This window comes from Cheilinus undulatus, linkage group 7 (assembly GCF_018320785.1).
Source record: "Cheilinus undulatus linkage group 7, ASM1832078v1, whole genome shotgun sequence".
In the NCBI taxonomy this organism is placed as follows: Eukaryota; Metazoa; Chordata; class Actinopteri; order Labriformes; family Labridae; genus Cheilinus; species Cheilinus undulatus.
The window spans coordinates 35,556,754-35,580,993 of NC_054871.1; the positions used below are offsets into that span (position 1 = coordinate 35,556,754).

A 24,240-nucleotide genomic window follows, 5' to 3' on the forward strand; every position below is an offset into this window, starting at 1 on the left:
CAGGAGATGATTAAAAAGAGATCTTGATTGCCAAGGATTAGCTGCAGCTGTGATGCCTAAGGAGCTACAGTCGTGACTGCTCAGTGCCCTTGCCTTCTCCAACCAGCCTACAGTATGTGAGAGGCACACAAACAAAGCTCCCTCTCCAACATAAAAACAACAGAAAGCAACACAAATCCAGAAAATTATCAAAACAAAAGATCACAAGAGATCAACCATGACAGGTAGTTTTAATTCAGTTGTTAGTCAAGGTTGCATATTAATCATTTGTAGACAGACAAAGAACTACAAATTTTAAATTCAAGTGTTCCCCTATTTCAAATGAATACTTGCAAATGGATTTATATTATTTTTCTATTTATTGTCAGTGTCTTTGAATTTTTTTTTTTATTATTTTCTATTTATGAAGCTGCACAAGGATGGCACTTAATGATATTTTTGTCCCTCGTAATATCTGCTAACACCTATTTTTTTTGTTTGTTTGTTTGTTTTTTCAATAAATGCATATTTTTTCTGGCTTTTTATGCCCTTATTTTAGAGAGGATGACAGTGGACAGAGTAGGAAATAGGAATGAGAGAGTGGGAGAGAGACATGTGGGAAAGGATCCACTGGCCTAACTTTATCCAGGGCCGCCTGCGTACATGGGGCACAGTCTAACCACTAGGTCATCTGCACGCCAACACCTGCTTTTTAAATGATCAACAGTGAGAGAGGAGTGGGGGAGAGAGAAGAAAGTAGCCCAATTCACACTATGAAATATTTACATCTTATTACATTTTCATGATGAATGTTACAGTTGTAGTAGCAGAGGCGTTACAGAGGTGTTATGGGATCAGCTGAGCTAACTGGGGACCAGAGCATTTTGTGTGCATATCTGACTGTATGAGTATTTGGAGCTTCTGCTGTACTGTGCTCCTCCTGCAGAGCTGAAATGCGCTGTGACTTGGTGAACAAGGCCACCAGATATTATGCTGTTGCAGTTTCAATATTAAAAAAATCTCAAGGCGTCGTGGCATCAAAGTTTCATTATAGCACTGTTAAGAGACTGCACCGTGAAAAAAATATTTAAAAAGAAATACATCAGTAAGTTTTAATTCATACCCAGATATGTGAAGGTAAAAGGGTTCTATGTAACTAAAGAGGAGTTCTTGAAGTTGTTTTTGTATCAATAATTTAAGCTGGGAGGATTTAAAGAACAAAGAAGGCACATGAAAGCTCTGTATACAAGAAAGTGATGTGTCACCCTCCTCACGTGTGCTATGTTGCTGCATGGATTTTGTGATTCATGTGGGGTTTCCCGAGTTTTCATCTGCCTGCACTTTTCAGTCTGGCCTTGTCTTTCTTCCTTAGACGAGACTTAGAAACAAGGGTTCATGAATATGAGATAAAGGTTTTATACACTTATATGATCTAGAAAACTTTGATTTCACTACTGGTCTTTTCAATGTGGTTTCATTAGCGCCTCCATCATTATTTCTGAGCAGCACGTTTGGTTTCCTGGCATCGGGAAGAGGAATGTTATGATGCTTGTGTCTGTGAGAGAGAGATGTTTTTGCTCATGTTGTGCTTTCTCAGCTGTTCTTTCTGATTTTAAACACTCCCTGTCATGTGAGGCATGCGGAGAAAATGTAAGTCACAGGGTCATCATGACTAATCTTCCACCTCACACCCAGCCCCCGCCCCCACTTTTCTTCCCCAATTCTCCCCCTCCATCAGCCTGGCATGTCAACCATGCCAGTGTTTTTTTCCTCCCTCTGTCCACATTAGGAGAGCAGGGTTGGGGGTTTTTCTTTGCACTATTGAACCATGACAGCAGAAGACATTAAAGCATGTGTGAGCGGGTTTGTCAGGTGACTTCCTTGTTTATTTCAGTAATTTTCCTGTTTCAGTTACAGCTGTGGAGTCATTTGTAAAATTTATGTTTCCTTGCATGGCTTCCTGCAGTTTGGCAGGTTTGGTTAATTTATGCAGTCCATCTCTGTTGGAATAGCCTCATTCTGTTTAGAGGGGCCTGTGGACTGAATGACTGTATCTTGATTGATTGTAACTGACAAACAAGAGTAGGGATGCAAGATAAATACTTTTCTGAACCGATACCGATAACCAATAATTTCCTACTCCTGATGGCCAATAACCAATAAGAACCAATCTTTTTTTTTCAAATGTTGATTTAACAAAAGAAGTTTATTTGATGTATTTATGCGCATCTGGGGCTAAGAAGGGGTTAATATGTAGTAATAAAATATATTTATAACTTATTCTGACTAATATCACTCATGTTTTTCAAAAAACAAAGAACTATTCTGACTTTATAACTGTTATGTTACACTTTTTTTTAGTTAAACATTTGTGTACCAAGTACAACAAACACAAACAACCAACTTATGTTTTCCCCTTTTGCCTTGAAATTAATTAAAGTATCTTGACAAGAGGTAAAATCTGACATTTCAATCAACTAAACAAGAATTCAGTGCTTAACAACTGGTCTTGCGCCACCTACTGATACAGAATGTGTAGTCTCGTGAGAAAGAAAACAAACACAAATCGGTGGATTTTGTTAGTTAATACTTTATTATCGGGATAATAAAAATATGTCTAATATATGCAATATCGGCCGATAATTTATCAGTACCGATAATTATCATGCATCCCTAAACAAGAGCAATAGGTTTGTTCGTGTTTATTTATATCACTAAATAGGCTCCCCTTTGAGACTTGATATTATTCTTAGGTCACAAGTTCAGAGCTCAAGTGGATAACATGGCCTCTGCAGCCCATGGATAAAGTTGATGTCTCATGTTTTCCCAATAAAATGTATTTTATATGAATTTGATTAAACCAAACTAAGGTTTGTTTCTATGTATAAGTCTTCATTTTGTACAGTAGTTATGGCTGCAGAGATAAACACACCTCAGTTTCCCTGAAGGCGTGTCAAGGCATTCATTGGGTCACTTTTGATCTGAAGTAGTAAAGGTGGATCTGAACGTTTGTGCAAAGCATAAAAATGAAAACAAGACTTACTGGAAGAGAAAAAACCAACTCATTCACTAACCACTCTGGCTTACCTCAATGACGGCACTCCTTTCTGCAAGCACACAGATTTACAAACTACTGTACATTCATGTACTGTATGCACAAATCTACATGTACCAAAGCACGTAAACACATTTTCACGGTGTTTGCCTCCTTCTCAGTGTGGTTTCTCTACTATCGCACACAAATACTCACATGCAGGTTTCTTCGAAGAGCATGTGTCAGCTGCTACAGTTTAGTATTTTCAGTTTTGTTTTTTTTTGTGAAATAGCAATCACTTGCTAAATCCATCATACTGAAAACCCTGAATGTGTCTTCAGCTTTTAATACATCTGAAGTATAAGAAGTGTTAGAAGTTAGTTATTTCCAGAGAGACTCAAAAGTGCAACCATGTGGGCATGAAAAGACCATTCATCGACACTGAGATAGCACAACTAGTCTAAAACACGGCTGAGAATACAAGAAATACATGTATACTGCAAGGGGCCATCAGATCCCATGGTTGTGTTCACAGGGGGATTACTTTCAATTTTTTAACTTTTAACCTAAAGAGGTCTTTGAATGATGTTCATTCAGCTCTGAACACTTTAATGGATATCTTCATAAACCGAAAGGTGCATGGCCTCAGGGTTCTAATTTACTGGTAATGAAGATCATCTTGTTTTTCTTGACTTATTGCACAAGACAACAGATATTAAATCCATGTTTATTTTCTCTTTTACTTCCTCGTACATCACACCCACTCATTTGGATGGCCTACTTTAAAGAAGGGAGGTAAAGGTTAAATTGAAGGCCTTTTAATAGGTATACTGTTTTTCTTTGGGTGTGTGTACCTCTTGATTTACTCCAGGTTAGATAAGATATGACTGTGATCTACTTACAGGGTAATAAGAACTTAATATTTGGCAGGCAAACTTATTTTAAAATTCACAACTAGAACGTTTATTCATTTTGATCTTTTGTTTACAATGGCAGTCACACACAGAGTAAACATTTATGTATATTTTTTGCGTTTTTCTTTTAGTGATGCAGTGGTGCAAGAATAAATACATGAAATAGAAGTGGAATGCAAAAAATGGTCTGCAGCAGAAGCAAAAATGCACTTTATGTAAAGCTCTCTTTAAGATGTGCTTTTGTGTTGGTGATGAGGGTTTTTACAGTACCAGAATTCAAAACTTGACATAAAAATCAAATGTGGGTGTGCTAGTAGTCAAGTGATTAAGGCGCGCACCCTGTACGCGGGCAGCCCTGGTTCGAATCCTGAGGCCCTTTGCCGTATGTCTCTCCCCCACTCTCACCCGTTTCTGAATCGATCCACTGTCCTCCTCTATCAAATAGAGGCACGAAAAGGCCCAAAGCAAATCTTTAAAACATAATAATAATAAAATAAAAACAGATAAAAATCAAATGTGCTGATACCTCTTGTGATACCATAGTAACAAAAAGGAATTATTAGGCCTCCAATGCTGTGTGATTTATTTTTTTCATCCATTCATTTCTACACTGCTTGTCCTGTTCAGGGTTGCAGGGAGCTGGAGTCTATCCCAGCTGTCATTGGGGCAAGAAGTGGGGTGCACCCTGGCTTGGACTGGTCTGCAGGGCCAACATATAGAGAGAAACAACTGGGCACGCTCACACCCACACACACTGCCAATAGAGTCACCATTTCACCTAACAAGCATGTCTTTGGTCTGTGGGAGGAAGTGGAAGAGAGCCCACTCATGCACAGGGAGAACATATGTTTTACACAAAAAGGCCCTAACCAGGAACCTTCTTGCTGTGAGGCAGCAGCGCTAACCCCTGTGGCACCATGCAGCCCCAATTTTTTTTTTTAATACACCAGAAGTTGCAAGCAAACTGATTCCAAAACGTTCCCAGAGTATTTGACAGTGCTCTCCCTCTTCACCTCCCTCCCTCTGTAGCTTTGAGTTCAAGATATTTGATTTGATCATTTGTAAGAACTTTATCATCAGACAGTTTACAACACAAACATTTAGGGAAAGAATTCAAAGACACAGTTTGCACAATATTTCAGTTTCCAAACATATAGTTAGACTTTTAATGTACTTTGATACAGGGATAAGAGTTCTGTTTTCAGGATTGACTGGTCTGAAAAAAGAGTGCTCCATTCTGATCTCTGCATCTCAGGTTTGAAAGTCATTCATATGACAGAAGAGTGTTTTTTTAGCTGAGTTACTTCTTAATACTATCAATCATTAAAATAACAAAGATTGTGCAGTTTTAAAACACATGAAAAGGCATTGAATAAGTGAAAATTTTGACAACCTTAGTAGAGACAGCCCAGAATAAGCTCATGCTTGCCCATGTGGTTTGGAATTTTTTATTTTTTTTGCCAATTTGCCACTGTGGGTGGTTCAAAAATCTACCAGCCACCCACTTTTTCGCCAGCTACTTTATTTTAATGATTAGTGTAATGCAACTAGGTATGACCTAATATGCAATGCCTATAAACTGTCCCGCTTCCAAAAATTATTTTGTGCACAATTCCTGCAACCTCACATAGAATTCAGGCCTTGTTTAACTATCTTGGACTTAAGATGACTGAAACATTGGTTAAAAAAACACCTTTAGCAGATACACCAGCTACAGTACTACTCATATTAAGTCAAACCATCCTGGCACATACCTACCCTGCGATCATGAAGTTTACAGGAACAAGCAGAAAACCAGGACTCAGTTTATGCCATTTACCGTCACAAAATCATTCTGTAACATTACTTTTATTTACCTGCCTCAGAGGCTGGTAGGCTGAGCAAATTCACCAGACAGTGTTCAGAATTACTCTCATTTGGCTGGTGGTGGGTCCCACCCTGTTGCCCATTCAAGTGAAATTAAAAGGACACAGGAGTTATTGCCACCTGGGTATGTAATAATGATTGGTAATCAATTCTGAAACAAATACACAAGATTTTAGCAAAACAATTGAAGGGACTATTCTCACGTGACAATGAGACTGAATTTGCTTAAAGACAAACTGTGTTCAGCTTTTTTCTTTTTCTGGCTGTGATACGACAAGGTGTGTCTGTTTGTGCGCCTGTGTATTCAAAAGAAGCTCATCAATGATTCATTCCTCCCAATCACCCTCCATGTTCTCCACACACACATGCACACACATTATTCAGAGGATTCCCACTCATACGGGGATGACACCATGGACAGGCGCCACTCGGTCTCTGACTCTGACTCCCGTTTAGTCCAGCAGAGATGGACATTACCGTACTTTACTCCACTGGGCTTGATATCCCATATTCCTGTAAGTCAGTTGTGCAAAAGAATCCCTCTATACCTCCATTTCTTTATTAACCACTTGCTCTTTCACAATCAGCATTGATTCTCTGACAGAAGAACAAATGTTATGAGACTATCTTTGATCAGCGTCTTGGATCTGTTGAAATAACCAATTTCCCATCAGATTCCCAGAATTTCTTTTAAGCAGTCGCACCCGTAGTTCCAGTAAGCGGTAACAACCATTTATGATGGGATATTTGTTTGTAATTATGCACCAATGGGAGCAGTTTGAAACACCTGGTAGACCATTTATGAAGCCACGCATGTACTGGAGCTGTTACTGTATTACTCTCACTGTGAAGTTGTGATGAAAATTTACTGCTAGTTTTTGTTAGAGGAAAGTAAACGTGCTTAAATTTTTCAAATGCTAAATAGCCCAGCATAGCTGTAGGAGGCTGTGTACTTTCATAAGTCATTCTATGTTTGATATAAAAGGCTAATTCAACCACTTGTTTGCTTTCTTTCACACCTCTGAGCTACTGATCATCACATTTATCTGCACTGATTACCAGAACAGCAGTTTTGAAATTGAGCCTGCACTGACAAATAGAAAGAGAAAGAGCAGAGTATGAAGTAAGACAGGCAACCAGGCAGGGAGTCAGTCTCTAAATATAATAATCATTAAATAGCAGCCCAGGCCCATTAAATATAGCGGTAAGCAGCGGGGTGTGAGGAGCAGCCAGGTCCGGAGCGCAATACTGTTTACACTACAAATGCGGTTGAGTTACACCATGTACAGTAAAATGGGCCTGACTGCCAGTAACTCTAGTCACTTACCAACAAAAGCATCATTTCCTGAAAGCTCCTCCCTCCTCCCTCCCTCTTCTCCCCACCTCTCCCCTCCCCTCCTCTGCTCTCTCTCACTCACTCTCCAACCACCTTTTCAAGCTCTGAGGAACTAGTCCACAATCACTATGACTAAGCCCTATATGCAAATACCTGACCGTCCTGGTGAAGCAGGAAGCATGTATTAGACGTTCCCGAGTCGGTTTGTGAAGGAAACAAGTTTGTATGTGTGAGTGGATTGACCTGCGGCAGAGGCAGATGTGTGTGTTACACCAGAGAGGAACTGTGGAAGGGCAAGTGAGAGTCCACAGTAGGGTGGAAGTGCACCAGCTGTAGGCTGAACACTTTGACCAACACATGGAAGAGGCTGTTGCATTCAGGGATCCAAGGTGAAGCTGGAGTCTATGTGTGTGTGTATTTTACCCTCCCCATACTGCAGCGTTTGGACCCATGTCTCTCATGCAGTTCTGGACTAAATTATATTCACAGCTGGGACGACCACTTCCCAAGGTACTGGAACTATCTGCTTCTACTTTATTGTTTTTAAATCTGACTCCAGTTTATTGCCATATTGTTGTTCTTATTTTTCCAGAACTTTTTTTTATATTCTTATGAAATGTTCTGAGAAAAGAGAGCAGATCTAGGAGACATTTTTACTTTCCCAAAGTTGCCTCTGTCAAGAGTTTTAATTATCCTCTACAAGGAAGTGGAAGATAACAGCAGTACACCCTTTGTTGTCCACTTAAAGCTTTGTTTTCTTATTTTAACTTCCTTGAATGAATTTTGATGATACTTCCGTATAATAATGACTGTAGAGAAGCAGGCCTATAATCCTCCTGGACTCATCATACTCTCGTGGAGCTCAGTCTACATCCCAAATAATGTGTCACTAGAATTCATTATAAATTAGTCATAGGTTAAATCTTTAAAAAGGTGTTGTTGTTTTTTTAAACACACCTACATTGTTTTTTTTAACAGTGGCTGGTTTCCTGGACAAAGACTGAACCACGTGTTAGACTTTTATTTTATAGTCAGTAATCTTGGTTGTATTGTGGTAGGACTAGACTTCATTCCAGTTAGAAAAAACAACAATAAGCCTCCCTGCTAATTATCTACTGAGGACACTTAATAACCTTTCTTGTGACATTTAAAGGATGAAAATGTAGGGGAAGGTAACTTAAGAAGCCCTAGACTATGGACTTAATACTGAACACAGTTTTTAATCAGCATTGGTCAAACTAAGATTTTTATTTAATATTTTATAATGGGCCATAATTTCCAGTCAGTCCTCTTTGCTCCTCTGTGGCTGATTTCCAGCCAGGAAATATGACAAATGATTGTCTGCATCAGGCCCCTCGCTGTCTTCCAGTAAGCGCTAGAATCTGATATCTTTTCTGGCTAAATGGCACTCTCCTGTTTTCTGAATGGCCATTGAATAAGCTCATTGTTACATCGCGCCATAAATAGAACTGATTCATAGAACAGCTTTTTTAAAACCACTTTTTAGGCTATAGAGCTGTATGAAAGTTTAAGATGATATTGTGCTAACAGGGCTAATGACGAAACTTTTGGAGATTGTTTCCATTGAATTTGTCATGGAGCATATTGGTTAATGTCAGCAGGCCTTCCTACGCAGGAAACCTGCGATTTTCTAATTGTAGTCCAGATAAAGTCTTTCATTTGGTCCTAATATATAATTACATAGCTTTATATTTTATACATTTCTTAACACGTTGATATTGATGGCTAGATGTTAGCTTGTGATCTAGTTTTACTGGGCATCTTGAGCCCACGTTACTCTTTCTTTCCGCGTTGACTTGACATGCATGTCTTTGTTCCCAGCTTCTGTATTGTGTATCAATACGTTTATACCAAAGCTCATCCAATTAAAAAAATGCCATTTCTTCCACTTAATGGGGGAAAATATTTAAATTTTAATTGTTTTGTGATAAGCCTTACTTAATGTTGAGCTTTGTTAGCATTGTGAGGTAGTTTGTTTGCGCCAAAGCAGCTGTCCTTTTTAGCGCAACTTCATCAGACTTGAAAAAATGTCATCTCTAAATTTAAAGCCAGAATAAGACAAGGGAAGCCTCTTAGTAGACGTATGTGGTCAGTTCCCCTGTGTTACATTAAACCTTGTGCCTGACCGAGGTGCGCAGCTTTACGGGAAGTGAATTAACAGTGATGAGTGAAGATGGCTGAGGGCACTGGGGGGTGGGCCGATGATGAATTGTGTAGAGACTGGAGACCCAAAAGAATAGAGAATGAGTGCTTGTATTGCAGGTTTTGTGTGTGGAGAACTGGAGTGAACTTGGGGTTAATGCCTTGAAGGTGAAAAGAGGACAGCACAGGGTTATATTTGTTAACGCTTTCTGTGAAAAACACTTCATGAAAATACGATGCAGGATGCAGTTAATCTGAAATCACATCATCAGAAAGCTGTCAGTTAGTTTTAGATCATTACTGTTAGACTCATAGCTTCATGCGTAGTTTGCTTGATAGATTCTTCACCTTTTTCTGCATGACAACCTCTCTTTCTCTTATTATTTCCAGCCCGTCTTTAGCTTTTCCTGTCAGCAAAGGCAGAAATTTAAGAAATTCTGTAGCATTCAATAGTTGAGATACAGCTCAGTGGCATCAATTGAACAAGAATTTCCTGAGATTAATTACGTCTGACAAAACTGTCGTTTTAAGTCTTTGCTTGATCTCATTATGTCGGCATGGGGTGCGCGCTGGTGTCGTCCTACAATCAGAAGACAAAATGGTTGTATGGCTCCAAATTTGCCTGTTCATGCTCATCCATGTGATGTATGAGGACCTATCAAGCTGTAACTTCCTATTATGTAATATTCAGATGACTGACAAGGAACTAAGTCATTTTTTGTTATGAAAGGTAAATTAATAGATGCCCTGTGGCAGGATATTTTAGACATGTATGTTAACATGAAAACTTTTTCAGACCTTTGTTGCCGCCATAATCCCTCTCTTTCTGCTTTTGTTCCTCTTCAAGATGCAAGATGTTTATTGTCCCTCTAAAAGTGTCCTTAAACATGAAGTACTTACACAGTTTGACTTTATTTATAATGTAAAACATAAAATACATAGCTGTCAGCTGAAGTTAGAATAGCTGGCTTTTAAGAAATGTAGCGGAATAAAAATGGATTTACATCAGAAAAATATCCAGAAGTAAATAAAAATATGTAGCAAATATTGCGCATGACTGAACAAAGAGACGAGGCAACAGTGTCATAATACCAACCCCTAAACTGGAATGGATGAATACATTGCATTTTTTTTGTACCCTACGGTAAGGCTTAGATTTTGGTTGTTTTCTTAATATTTTGAGAACACACTGGTAAGAAAACCAGATTTACTATCTCCTGAAAAGTTGAATAAGTTCATATCTTGAGAAAACAATCAAGATATTCTTGTTTAATAGAAAAACAAAGTAAAATAAAGTGTATTTGCTGCTTTGACCTCACATGCATATATGATTGAACTTATGCCATAATTTCTGCCAGGCTCTCCTTCTCAGCCCAATAGAACTAGTCGGCCATGACCCACTTTTGGGTCCTGACCCACCAGTTGACAACCATTGCTTTAGAGCATCAGTGTGATGATTTCAGCTTGTCTGTCTTCTTGGCTGGGTGTCCCTCTTCTATGTTTTCTTTTTTTGTGATAAGAAAAAAAGATCTCAGACCATTATTTCTCATTCTGAATAAATGTTGTAGCACATTGTATTCTCATGTAAAATTCATTGAATGCTGCTTGTAAATGTTGAAGAGGTTTTTCTACTTTAGATGCTTTCAGAGTTGCAAGCAGCACTATGGATGGAAAGCGTAGGCAACTTGTCATAAAAGTGTGAGTGTCAGCCACTGTACCTATGGTTTTGAGAGAGTCAGTTCTCATACACAGCTGTTGATTCTTGGCTAACAACCAAGTCAAGTTACAGGCAATGAGCCCACCACCTTGAGTCACAGTGTTAGAGTAGTCCGTTGACCACAGGTGTGAGAACATGGAGGCATGTATCTCACATATGACAAACAGGACCTGGGTTACTGGAGGTTATTCAGGGGCCTGTGAAGAACATTTTGGCTGGTCTTACAACGGTAAACATTCTTATAACCTAGCACTGATCTCCTTTTGCAAGGGAAGACAAAAAATTATCACAAATGTTTCTGTTTTTGAGAAAAAAGAGATTATCAATGTCTTAACTGCTCTTCTTTTAAACTATGAAAATTTGACAGTCAGTTTGGGTCACGCTGGTTTTCAGTCATTCCCTGAGCCATGACATGTGTGAGTGTGTGAGTGACTGTTGCTGATATCAGTGCTTACCCGTGCTGCAAGTTTTATGTTGAAATACTGAATAAGAAAGATACCATCTTGCATCAGCCCGCTCACATCTACTTTTTCTCAGCACTGAGGAAGATGAAGGCCCATAGAAGATGAAAGTGTTTTTGACACAAAAAGTATGTGCATACAGTTGTGACAGTTTTGTGTGATGTCTTATTTTTTGGCTAGATTTTTTCAGATGTCTGTTGGTTGTAAGAGGTTTTTCTGTTGAAGTGACCTTTTTGCATTAAACCTAAAACATAGTTGATATAGTCTCTTCTTTTTCTGTTTCATTCCTCGCCTGATTTCATCTCCATGCACTGCTTTTCACTAACAGCCCTACTTATCCTACTTGGCAAACAAAAGAATCAGAATTCCCAGTTGACGTTTTGTTTACCAGCAGTGCCTCGTGCTTTATCTTGTTACACTAGTTAGTACCTAGTAGTCAGCTTAGTGCAAGCTTGAAGTCCTCCTAACCACACACACAGCTATTAGAGCTGTTCTTTTAACCAGCTCCTGCATGCCACTGTTCACTGGGACACTTGACATGGCATCTTTTTATTTTCCAGAACATATGAAAACATTGGAAAATTCCAGGAGGCTTGTAAGCAGTGAGCTGCCCCTGGTTTGCTTTGCTTAGACTTGGCATGACATGAAAGGCTCGCCTGTCAGGAGGTTGCTGGACCGGGTTTTCCACTTTGATTGGCCTGGGATAAATGAATGAGGATGCACTACAGTCTGCTGTCTGTGGCCTAGACAAATATAACTTATGTTATATTTGTCTGTGGCCTAGACAAATATAACTTATGTTTTTTTTTTTTTGTTTTTTTTTTTACCAAACAACTGTATGACTCTAAATAGTGAACAGTCTTAGTGATGTAACAATACCAGAATTTTAACCTACTTTCTGAAATCTCACAATATTAATACTGCATCAAAAGAGAGGTCCAAAGCAACTAGTATGAGGTAATACAGTTTCTATAAGCAACTACTGATCACATGTCTGGACAGCAAAACTTTACGAATGTATTTGTGTCACCTAGACAGCGCCCTCTCTCTCTCTCTCTCACTTTCTCTTTCTCTTTGTCTGTCTTACTTACTTGCCATTTTGCTAAAAACATCACTGAAGATCAGTTTTTTAAAGCTTCAATACTACTGATCATTGCCTGTGAAGTTGTCATGTTTAGGTTGTGAAACTCAAGTGCATTACTGATAAAACAGTGTGTCACACCCTGAAGTTGGACTAACAAAAATGCGATGGCTTAATTGGCCTCTTCCTGAAAGGAATTGACAGGATAAGCTGGTTTGTCTCTCTTCCTTCTTGACTCCTTGCAAAGTAAAAACTTAACTCTGTCCTGATAAAGTCTCATCTTAAAAGATTTTTAAGAAAATGCAGACAGCTCAGGACATTATCATCCAAACAGAAAAGAGTTACAACACAGTGGTGTCACATGAAAACACACACTGGTCATTAATCTGGCTCAGTGGACAGCATGGACAAGGTCATCAGCTGACCCTAGACCAGGGAACCTTGTGTTGGTTTAATCAGCTGATCCTAAGCATGGGGTGGTTGATGACACTCAAACACATACAGGACCTAATAAGACTTCTAGGCTCATTAATGGGGGTTATATTAGGTTACACTGCGCACCACCTCAGTACAGAACAGGAGCCATGGTACTTTATGAGGTTATGGATTAAGGAATGTGGTTTAACTAACATAATCCCTCCTGTTCTGCTATTGTTACAGCAGGGGGCATTTTTTATTGTTCATTTTATAAACAGTGCCTATGAAAAGTATTCACCCCCTTTGATGTTTTACCCTTGTATTGATTTTGTAAATCAGTCATTGGCAATATAACGGCTTTTTAACCAAAAATTTACAAAAAAAAAAAACTCTTTAATATCAGTGAAAACAGACTTCTACAAAGTAATGTCAATAAAGTAAAAAAACATCATGTAAAATAAGTGACTGGATAGATGTTTTCACCCCCTTCAAGTCAGTATTTAGTAAATGAACCTTTGGCTGCAATCACAACACTGAATCTGTGTGGATAGATCTTAAGCAGGCGTGCACATCTGGACACTGTAATTTTACTCCGTTCTTTGCAAAACTGCTCAAGCTCTGTCAGAGTGCACAGGGAATGGGTGTGAACAAGTCTAGCCTTTATTCTCTACTGGATTGAGATCTGGGCTTTGACTTGTTGGAAAATAAATCTTCTCCCAAGACATATTTCTCTTGCTGACTAAAAAGATTGTCCTCCAGGATTTTCCTATATTTTGCCACATTTTTACCCTCTGCCTTTACAAGCCCACCAGGGCCGGCTGCCAAGAAGCATCCCCTCCACATGTTGCTGCCACCGCTGTGCTTCACAGTGGAGATGGAGTGTTTGTGGTGATGTGCAGTGTTTGGTGTCTGCCAAACATAGCATCTTGTCTGATGGCCAGAAAGCATCATTTTGATCTCATCAGACCAAACACCTCCTTTCAGAGATTCCCCACATTGTCCTCATTAACCTGTGAGTGAGTGTGTTTTGTTAAACAGATTCCTCTTGCAGGATTCAGTATATAGTCACAAAACCAAAAAACAATGAGCATCTGAAAGGGCAGGGAGAAAAAGTGAGTTGGAGTTTAAAAGAATGGGAGGTAATAATCAGGAGTTGACAGACAAGTATGGGTGAGATGTTGAGGTCATTTAAGGTGTGTGTTTGTGTATAAAAGGAGTGGGAGGGTTGTAGGGTGAGTGGGATTGCAGCATGATTTGTTTCCTGGCCTTGGAAAAGCAGCCAAGCTGTCAGTGTGTAGGAGGGGAAAGCCCTGTGCCTGGTCATCCTGCCTGCTTGCCTGACTGGAAGCTCAGCCTGCCCCTGTGGCTGTTCTCCTGGAGGGTTACTGAGCTAAACAGGAGGGGGGCTAGGACCTTAGACTATACAGTTGTTCATTTTTTTGCTGTGGCAGACATTTTCTGTACATTATACAAACTTTCAAGTGTCAATTTTTTTATAATGGTTTACAAAAATCCTCCTTTTTGTGTTTTATGTATGTTTTTCTTAATCAAAATGAGTGACATAAAGATGATAATGCCCTTTAACAAAGCAAATGACATCACATTTGCAATTTGCGCCAAAATAGTTAGCTCAGTCTATCGAAAAATGATGACGCCTAGCGTTACTTCACGAAAGTCCTACCCCAGCTGTGATCAGCTGGTAGCCAGCCTCACCTCCCCCTCCCCAGCTGCCTCCTTTATAGCTTAAAGCTTGTTGCACCCCCTTATTCAGAATCACGCTACTATGGATTCATTGCTTCAGAAATAATTTAATTGTTTTCAATACACATGGTCTTATTTATGGAATTATTTATTGTTTGAATTTGTTGAAAAATACATAAGATTAACCCAAGAATAATCGCATATTAAATCGGAGTATTTGGGGAAAAAATCCCAATTCGATTATTTTTGCAAATCATTCAGCCCTAGTTTCCAGTTATAAAAACTGCAATACAAGTGAGTTTGATTGGCTCAGTTTGAGAGGAAACTGGATAAATGAAACAATTGCACACATTTGTGGACTAAAATCTAATCTAGATGGAGAGGCCATTAATGCAAAATAATGGGTCTTTTTTTTTTTTTTTTTTTTTTTTTTGGTAAAACATGATATTTCAAGTACAGTGCTCTGAACATTGAGCGCTTGAATTTGTCATGTTGATCTATTTTATGATACTCCCCATTATTGATGAGATTTTTATTTGTAAATTCTTATTTTTGAACAGTAAAGAGAAACATTTAAAGACATATACAGGTCAATAATGCTTCAGTGTAAACAGCTTAATAAAAAGATAGATATGTGAGACTGCCTTGTATGGTAGTGCCTGAGCTTATCTAAAGAGCTTTGTCATCATAGTCAGTGTCATAGTAGTCATATCAGGAATGGGTGTTCCTCATTTCTTCCTAGGAATTTGTTCAAGCTACATAAGAAGTAAACCATGCCTCTTCATTTGGTAGTATTTGTTAGTAGTCATATTTGTTGGTCTTACATGTAGCCATTGGGACTAGGATTTTTTAAAGAGGTAGGGTTTGTGTGGCAGTGTCAGATAATTCATTACAACTACATTAGGGAATGAGGTAAAAAGATTGTGGACTCTTCATGTTTACAAGTGTATTTTACCAATAGTGAAACTCTGAGCTGATAACCACCAACTTTAACCACAACTGTGAAGCTGCTCTGCAGCTCTGCATACAGCTCATGAACCACAGGAGTTTGTTGCTGCCGTTTTTTCAGTGCTGTGTGCATTGATAAATCATTACTAGGCGATAACTGTCATTGTTCAGACACTTAAATGTATATTTGGGTTTAAATGTACACATGAAGTACATCTTAAGCATTTATGGATGAGTTTTCTGCACAGTCTGTTTGAGTGAAAGGATGTTAGAAGGAACTCTGTATACTGAGACATGTTGACTTTATTAGATGAACATTGATGTTTTTCCTACACATGTTCCAACCCCAATTCAAAAAAGTTGGGGCACTTTGTAAAATGTAAATAAAGACAGAATGCAATGATTTTCAAATCACATAAACCCATATTTTATTAACAATGGAACATAAACAACATATCAGATGTTGAAACTGAGATGTTTTACCTTTTTAAGAAAATATTTTAAATTTGATGGGAACAAAACATCTCAGAAAATAGGGAAAGGGTCATGTTTACCATTGTGTAGCATCCCCTCTTCTTTTAACAACAGTCTGTAAACATAAGGGAAGTGAAGACACCAGTTGCAGGAGTATGGGGAGAGGAGAGGAATGTTGTCCCATTCTTGTCTGATGTAGAACTCTACGGAGAAGACAGCAGTGTTTCTGGATTATATTCACATGTGGCTCCCTCTTTGCATGATACAGCTTTAACTTGCATTTGTGGATAGCACAGCAAACTGTGTTTGCAAACAATGATTTCTGGATGGACAAAGATTTCTCCACATTCTTTGAATCTTTTGACTATATTATGCACTGTAGATGGTGGGAAATTAAAAGTCTTCGCAATTTTACATTGAGGATGGTTTTCTTTAAATTGTTCCACGTTTTCAGACCGGTTTTTCACAGATTTGGAAAGCTTTACTTCTGAGAGACTCTGCCTCTCTAAAATGCTGTTTTTATACCCAGTCATGTAACTGACCTGTTGCCAGTTAACCTAGTTAGTTTTTTTCTCATTGGTACCACTTACTTTTCCAGTCTTTTGATGCCCTGTCCCTACTTTTTTGAGATGTGTTGCTGCCATGAAATTCAAAATGACCTGGTAAAATGTTAGTTTTAACATCTGATATGTAGGGATGCACAACATTATCAGCATGATACTGATATCAGAATATAGTAGCTGAAAATGTACATTATCATACTGGCAGATATGAAAATTTATGCAGATGTTTACAGACAATATTTTGACTATATCAGCTGTATGTTGTATAATAATGGGTGTACTAACAAATAAGTTGGTAGAGTTATAGGCTGGACCAACAGACCTACATCAGCTCAAGACTTTTTCGTTGTTCATTCTCATTCCTGTTTTAAGGACTGAAATTTTTTTAATTTATTTATCCTCAAACTTTCAGTTGCATATTTTAAAGACTGATGTTATAGGTCTGAACGACGTTTAAATATCAGTATAAATATCTGTATCAGCTAAGATTATTTTGTAAATATCAGCATACCAAATATCTGCAAAAATCCAATATCGTGCATCCTTACTTATATGTTGATTATGTTCTACTGTAAATAAAACATGGGTCTATGAGATTTGCAAATAATTGTATTCTTTTCTTATTTACATTCTACACAGTGCCCCAATTTTATTTGGAATTGGTGTTGTGTATTTTTTGGGGATAAAATAAATATATTTACATGTAGGCTGCAATTTTCATGCAATGCATTCTGGGCAGTGATGTGATGTGGCTCCATTGTTCTTTCCATGTTTGTTTGGATTGTACTACACCAGTGGTTCCCAAAGTGGGAGTCACGAGACAGTGAAGGGGGGTCATGGGGTGCTTTCCAAAAAACAGAAGAAACATAATATGATGATTTAAAATCAGGAATTTTATATATTATTAAAAAAATATTGTTAAAAAAAAAAGTTCAATTAAAAGTAGAAATTTAGTTGTTAAGTGATATTTGTGCTTAAATGTAAAAGTTAAATGTAAAAGTTATAAAAACTTCCTAAAATGCAAGTTTTGTACACGATGCTTTGTGCAACATCACGCAGTTTACCCCCCTCAAGGGAAGCTGGGGGTCCCTGATCTCTGATGCCATTATTTTGGGGGTCACTGGCTGAAAAGTTTGGTAACCTCTGGTTTACACTTCAGTAGCTTATCGTCATTGAAAGAGCACTAAGATTTAAATTAAAAAGGTTTTAATGATGGCACTAAACAGAAAGAACAGTGCATGGCATCACTATCCAGAGTGCATTGCTTAAATAGCAGCCTACATGTGAATCTATTGTTTAAATTTCCTACAAAGTGTAGAAATCTGGTCCATTTTTTTGTACAGCATTCATATAAAAGACATAAATGTTAATCTATTAAAGTTTCTAAGACGTTATAGTCCAGTCATCAGCAGGATGTCAGTGGTTTTATCTGCTATGTGAGGGTTGAGAGGCAAACTACTGTGTTTAGCATTCACAGCAGAGGGGAAAATGGAACTCATGAAAGTCAACCAAACAGGATGGTAAACATGCTTCCTTTCACATGTCCTGTGTACATGTACACATAAAAAACACGCACACACATTTTTTTCCTCCCATTTCCATGTAAAGAGTTAGAGAAGAAAACCTCCTGATTTCAGAGAAAAACACATGCTGAGATTTGTATTGCATAGCAAAAAAGAGAGGGACAGAGAGCGAGGCAGGATTAGTAGTTATACGCCTGAGCTCAGATTGCCATCAGAGCAGTTGGAATTCAAGCCTTATCTCTCCCTGGCAGGGCCCAGTCTTAGGAACAGTGGATGAAGCAGGCCTGGGTACGGGCTTACCGGGGGACAAACACTGCTGCCTCTGTTATGCTTTGCTTAACAAGTCGATTAGCATGGAACTGAGGTTGGTCACATCCTGGTTAGTACTGCCCAAACCTGCTGCAGTTTTCTGTGATTCTTAAGAACAACTGCTTCAGAACAGTTTGTTCTTCTAGCTTACATGACCATAACAAAGACAACACAACAAAGAACCTGGAAGAGGAATCAGTAATGCTAACATTAAGCCTCTGTGCTGGCAAAGTTTCTAGGAATTACTTTTGTTTGGATTTTCCTTCAGAGAAAAAGTCACCTTAGCTTTCCATTATTTAAGTCATAAATATTTTAAGGCTTTTGATTGTGATTTGCTGTGCTGTAAGGAAAGAAAAACATATGTGCTCATCTGTCTTTTTCCACAATTATGCTTCTGTGGAATGATGCCTCTGGTGACACAATGTCCCTATTCCTAGCCCTGTTGTTTACCCATCTATCCTCAGCCAGGAACGCCAAGAAAGAGGGAGAGGAGCAGGGGGGAGAGATAGAAGAAGTCAAGATAAAAAGCCACACAGCAGACTGAAAACAAAGAAACAGAGATAAGTAACACGGTAGAAAGCGGCAGGTTATGTGTCAGGGAGAACTTTTTTACAGGGGTTTTTTCTACATTTAGCACTCTGTCGCCCCAGAAAAGGCAGTTGTTCCACTCAGCTGTCTGCAGGGCACATTAACTTTAGAGAGGCTGCTTTTAGAGCTCATGCCTGATCTTGCCCTTTAGGAAGCACACACAAACACACAGACACACACAGGAAGAAAAGGAAAGAAAAAAGTAGTGCTAAAGAGGCATTATACATCTGCAGGCAAACTTTGATAAGCTCTCAAAAAGAAATTCTCATCCCAGTGCACAAACATCCACATGCTCCGGTCAGTTGGTTTTCTCTGTGACGTCAGAGGGCAAAAATATACATGTGTGCCTGCTGTTTACCACCCTATGTAGGCCCCATTCCCACATGATGTAGTCATGTTAACACTAAGAGCTCTGCGCTCATCTTCTCACGTCTTTGAAACATTTTCAGCTGAACTATGAGTAATGGCAGACAGGCAACTATGACAGAGGTCAGCACTGATTCTCAACATTAATCAGTAGCAGGATGTTTTAACTTTGGGTTCTCACAGAATCACAAACTTTTCTAATATTTATCTAACCAGCGCACAGCAGAGACAACAAGAACCACAAGGAGTAGTTCAACATTTCCTGGAAAAAACATTTGTTTGTTCTGTGGGAGTAAAACAAAAAGTTAAATACAACCAGCATGTCCAACTTAAATAACTGTATCTCCCTGACAAATCATACAAATAAGACAGGGCAAAGTAATAAACATCTGTCCTGGATCCACCTACAGGTAACAGAATTAAATTGGTTTTGTTTTTATTATATGTTAGTCTATTTTATTTAATTTTATTATATGGGGGGAGCATGCCAGACTATGTCTTGGCCAGAAGCAGTAGCTGTTTTTGCCAATTGTGTGACAGATGTTAGTGATAAGCTTTATTAGAAAGCCACTGGTGATAAATTCATATGAAGCAATAATATTTGTGTCCCTACAAATTTAGCTTTCTTGTAAAGGGTGGTATGTGCTGCAAAATGTGCAGATTGGATGGCAGGTAGTGCTCAAGGTTGAAACACAAGGATGTGTGAACTTCATAAATATTAGTACGGTACAATTAATCTAATCTCAGTCACAATGCCAGGTTGTGCAGTGACATAATCACATAAAAGGCGGCAATTATTTTTTGATTAGTATTTGAGAGGTTTACAAAAATGTCTGAAAAAAGGCTTTTAAGTTCTTCTTCAGTTTCAACTGCAACTTTATTTTCCCCCAAGGGAAATGTGCTTTGCCAACAGGTAAAAATATAAAACATGAGAAACATAATCACACAAATTCAGTCACAACATTGCAATGCATAAATACAAAACACATTAAAGGACAAGTGAAGGCAGCCATCTTTAGAAGGCATCTTCAGACATCTGTAGTGAAAATAAAGTGCTTCATTTGTAAGTTGTTCATTTTTAAGATTTTGTCATGCAGTGGCTTGAGTTATTAACTAATTTTTCATCCTGTTAGATTTAGCCTTTAGCAATCTGAAGCTCCTGCCAGAGGGAAGAAGCTCATGAAGAGAAAGATCAGGACACTGTATAATGTCCTGAGCCTTAGATTTTACTTTCTTGTTAAAAGTTAGAGACAGATCAGGTAATTTAATGCCAATAATTGGCAACCTTGTCGGTATGCTCTAACCTCTTTTTATTTCCTAATGAGAAGCTACCAAACCAGGAGATAATGGCAAAGGTTAGGACAGATTCAACCATGAAGTGATAACATATTGATATTAGTTTGCTGCACACCGCAAACCAGTTGAGGAAGTGCAGTCACTGCTGGGATTTTTATATCAACTTCATCAGTATTTTCATTGAAAGACAGCTTAATGTCAATGATAACACTAAGTTCTTTATATCTGAACATGCTCCATGGTCTCCCCCTTAATTGTTTTTTAAAGTAGTAGTTTTGAGTTTCTTCTAAAATCAGTGTTCATGTCCTTAGTCTTTGTGACATTCAGGCTTAGAAATGAATCATCACACCACTGAGTAAAATCATGCATCATTTGGTCCAGGCACTGTGTGTAATAGACTCACTATGAGTGTATCATCTGCAAACTTCAGAACATGTTTTTCTTGTTGGAAACTTCTGCAGTCATCCATGTTTACGATAGTGCCACTGTTGGACTTATTGTAGAAGCACCTTTATTTCAAAGAAGGAAAAAAAAGTATTTTTTATGCTACTTGATATTTGTATGTTTTGAGTTGAGAAATACACACTTCAAACCATCACTACTCTTTGAATTTTCCTTGATAATTAAGCACGTACACTCTTGATACCATTTAGGTATTACATCACAATTGCTGTTGCAAATCCCAATATTGTATAGTATAGTTGCCACTGCCCATAATTACATAATAGTGCAACACTAATAATTATACAATCTTGCAGCCACAGACATCAAGGCCTTCACATTGGCAGACAAATAATACCATTTCTAAAACTGTATTTTCCTGTGTTCATCCTGTTGTCTGCAATGATTTCTCACTGCTTCCATCACTCAATCTCCATCTCCCCACATCTATGTTTATAAGTCTCCAGGGGCCCAGGGGTGCCTGTGAGAGGCTAGTTAAGGAGCATGGCATGCTAATGGCTCAGAGAGGATATGAATAGAGGAGCGACTGGAAGGCAGCCATGGTTGAAATGGCACACACATACATGCATACACAAGCACTCTAATTATGAATGCCCCTTGCTTTTTTATTACTATGGTCACACATCTGTGTGTGATTAGATTTTGTTTAGGCTACTGGTGTAGACCCCAGAGGAGTGCAGTGTTGGCTAAAACCCATAATGATCATGCTACCTCTATCATCTGTGGATTACTCCCATCCTTGATTATTCCACACTTCATGAAACCTGTGTGCTGTGTCTGATATAAAAAACATAATTTAGGCTTTTCTTTGATTTCTTAAGACCTGATGGCAAACCAAGTGCCTGGAAAAACTGCTATTCTATGGTTGTTTGCATCAGTATTTCTCAAAGAATCAACATAATCATTTTCCCTTTTTGAACTTTTTAAAGCAGTGTATTGATATTTTTCTTTCGTCAGTCATATTTTAACAGTTTGTGTTTTGCTTTTCCTCCAGGACCTGTCCTGCATTGATGACCTCTCCACAAACTCTCTGTTCTCCTCCCCGGCTGACTCGCTGTCCGAGTATGCTGATACTCAGTCCTTCATCAGCACAGATAACCTGGACACAGTGCCCACCCTCTGGGACATAAACACTAGTACAACCACCACCACACCAGCACAGAGCCAGCTAGAGGTCAGTAAAGTACACAAAAACCCATGTCAAAATAACTATTATGTAATAAAAACATGTTTAAATCAGCACATACATTTCTGCTCTTTGGGAAGGTGGAACCAGGCACAGGAAGGCAAATGCCAGTCTGTTGCTCTTGCTCTGTTAGCATTATTTCTGCTCTGGCTTACTGCAATACTTCAATCTCAGATGGGACTCTCAAAGGGGTGTAGCTGGGTTTCTGTTCATTGTTGCAACTACAGAATTTACCATACTTTCAGATTTACAGCAAAAAGATATGTTGGAGGATAAGTTGCATGCACCAAACATTGTCAGGATGGGTAGCTGATCCTTCAGCCAGTGCAACGAGGACTGTTGTCTCGAGTGCCTTCTCTACCAACTGAATTAACCCACACTAGTGCTGCTTGATTATGGCAAATGTCATGACCACAATTATTTTGATTGATATTGAGATCACGATTATTAAATACTATTACTCATTAATTTGTAAGCATCTGTATTACATGCATTTATTGAACTTAAAGGTGCAGTGAGTAATATTTAGCATAGAAGCAATGAGCAGATCAAACTTGGTAAAAATGAAACATATTATCTATAAGTAGGCCTATCTAAATTAGCGTTTAATCCCCTGATTATTTTTTAATTATTTGTTCCTTTCTGTAGACACTTGCAAAATGCAAACACCCAAGATGAAGAAGTCCCTCCCCATGTATGAAAGAAAAGACTAATTCTAAGTTAATAAAACATAAATCTGTTTTTGTATCAAAATGATTAAAAACTCATTTATAGAGGTTTATTTTTAAATATTTTGTTTTTACCAGGTTTGCTTTGCCAAATGCTGCAAGGCAGAATATTAAATACTGCACCTTTAAACACTTTTAAAAAACAAAATGAAAATGAATCTTTAAAAAACACCTCTCAGATAACTGTAATAACTTCAACTTGAACATAACTGCAGTATTTGACACTTCTTCCAGCTGTGTATTAGTTTTATAAATAGTTATAATTATTTTGTTGCAGTGTCCCTACAAATAAACTCATTGAACTGTACTTTATCACTGTCTCCAAGTCTGTAACCTAAGAGGAGCTACTTCTAAAATAGTGTTTCTCTAACCCTGTTTGGATTGCCGTGAGTCTTATTGAATGAGCCACGTCCAAGGATATCTTTATGATATGAATCAGAGTACATTAATTTGTCCCGCCTCCTGAAAGCCTTTTATGTTTCCCTTTTCATTCTGTCCTCATTTCATCCATTATGTTTCCCAGACATATCCAGCTTTATCTGTCTTTTGTTGTTGTTGTTGCTTGCTTTTCACCAACAAACAAATTACATTTTGTTGATTGCTGGCCCATCAGACGTCCATGTTCAGTGCCCCCATACTTTTATGCACATAAATATACAAACACAGACAGTGATTACTCATTTTTCTCTTTTGTTTTTTTATATATGCGTTGAGCACTGTTTTCATTTTTGTTTGTATTCTTCATTTGATGTTTTGTTGACAGCTGAATGGCACCGGCAGGTTTCATGGCTTGGCCAGTTTGGATGATATAACTGCTATTATCAGCACCCCACCTTTAGGAGGATTCCAGGTAGCCACACCTACTACTCCAATCTGATGTTTTAAAAAAAGTTCACTAACAAAAGAGCCTAAACATTAGCAGTAGGCTGTGTTCTATGCAGCATGTGTTTGCACTACTAAAGGAGGCTTACACAGTGTATGAATAACAAAATAACATGCCTCTAATCTCAGACAAAGGGCTACAACTATACAGGACAATATATGAACATAAAGTAAGTGGTAATTGAAATTGCAATGCTTGTGCCTTGTGTGGCAAGTCAGCCTTACCACACATGATGCAAGCATTGC

The 24,240-nt window shown here is 38.3% G+C and overlaps 1 protein-coding gene across 4 annotated transcripts in view; it reads left to right on the forward strand.

Annotated features, from left to right (window-relative positions):
- Positions 1-24,240, forward strand: part of si:ch73-63e15.2 (protein strawberry notch homolog 2) — a 76,354-nt gene that overhangs the window by 31,553 nt on the left and 20,561 nt on the right. For 2 of the 4 annotated variants that reach the window (XM_041792172.1, XM_041792174.1), the window contains 2 exons: positions 22,193-22,372; positions 23,876-23,962. In XM_041792172.1, coding sequence (XP_041648106.1) covers positions 22,193-22,372; positions 23,876-23,962 — 267 coding nt within the window. Of the gene's footprint in view, positions 1-7,246; positions 7,640-22,192; positions 22,373-23,875; positions 23,963-24,240 lie in introns of those variants that run through there. The other 2 variants (XM_041792175.1, XM_041792173.1) reach the window with 2 other exon arrangements.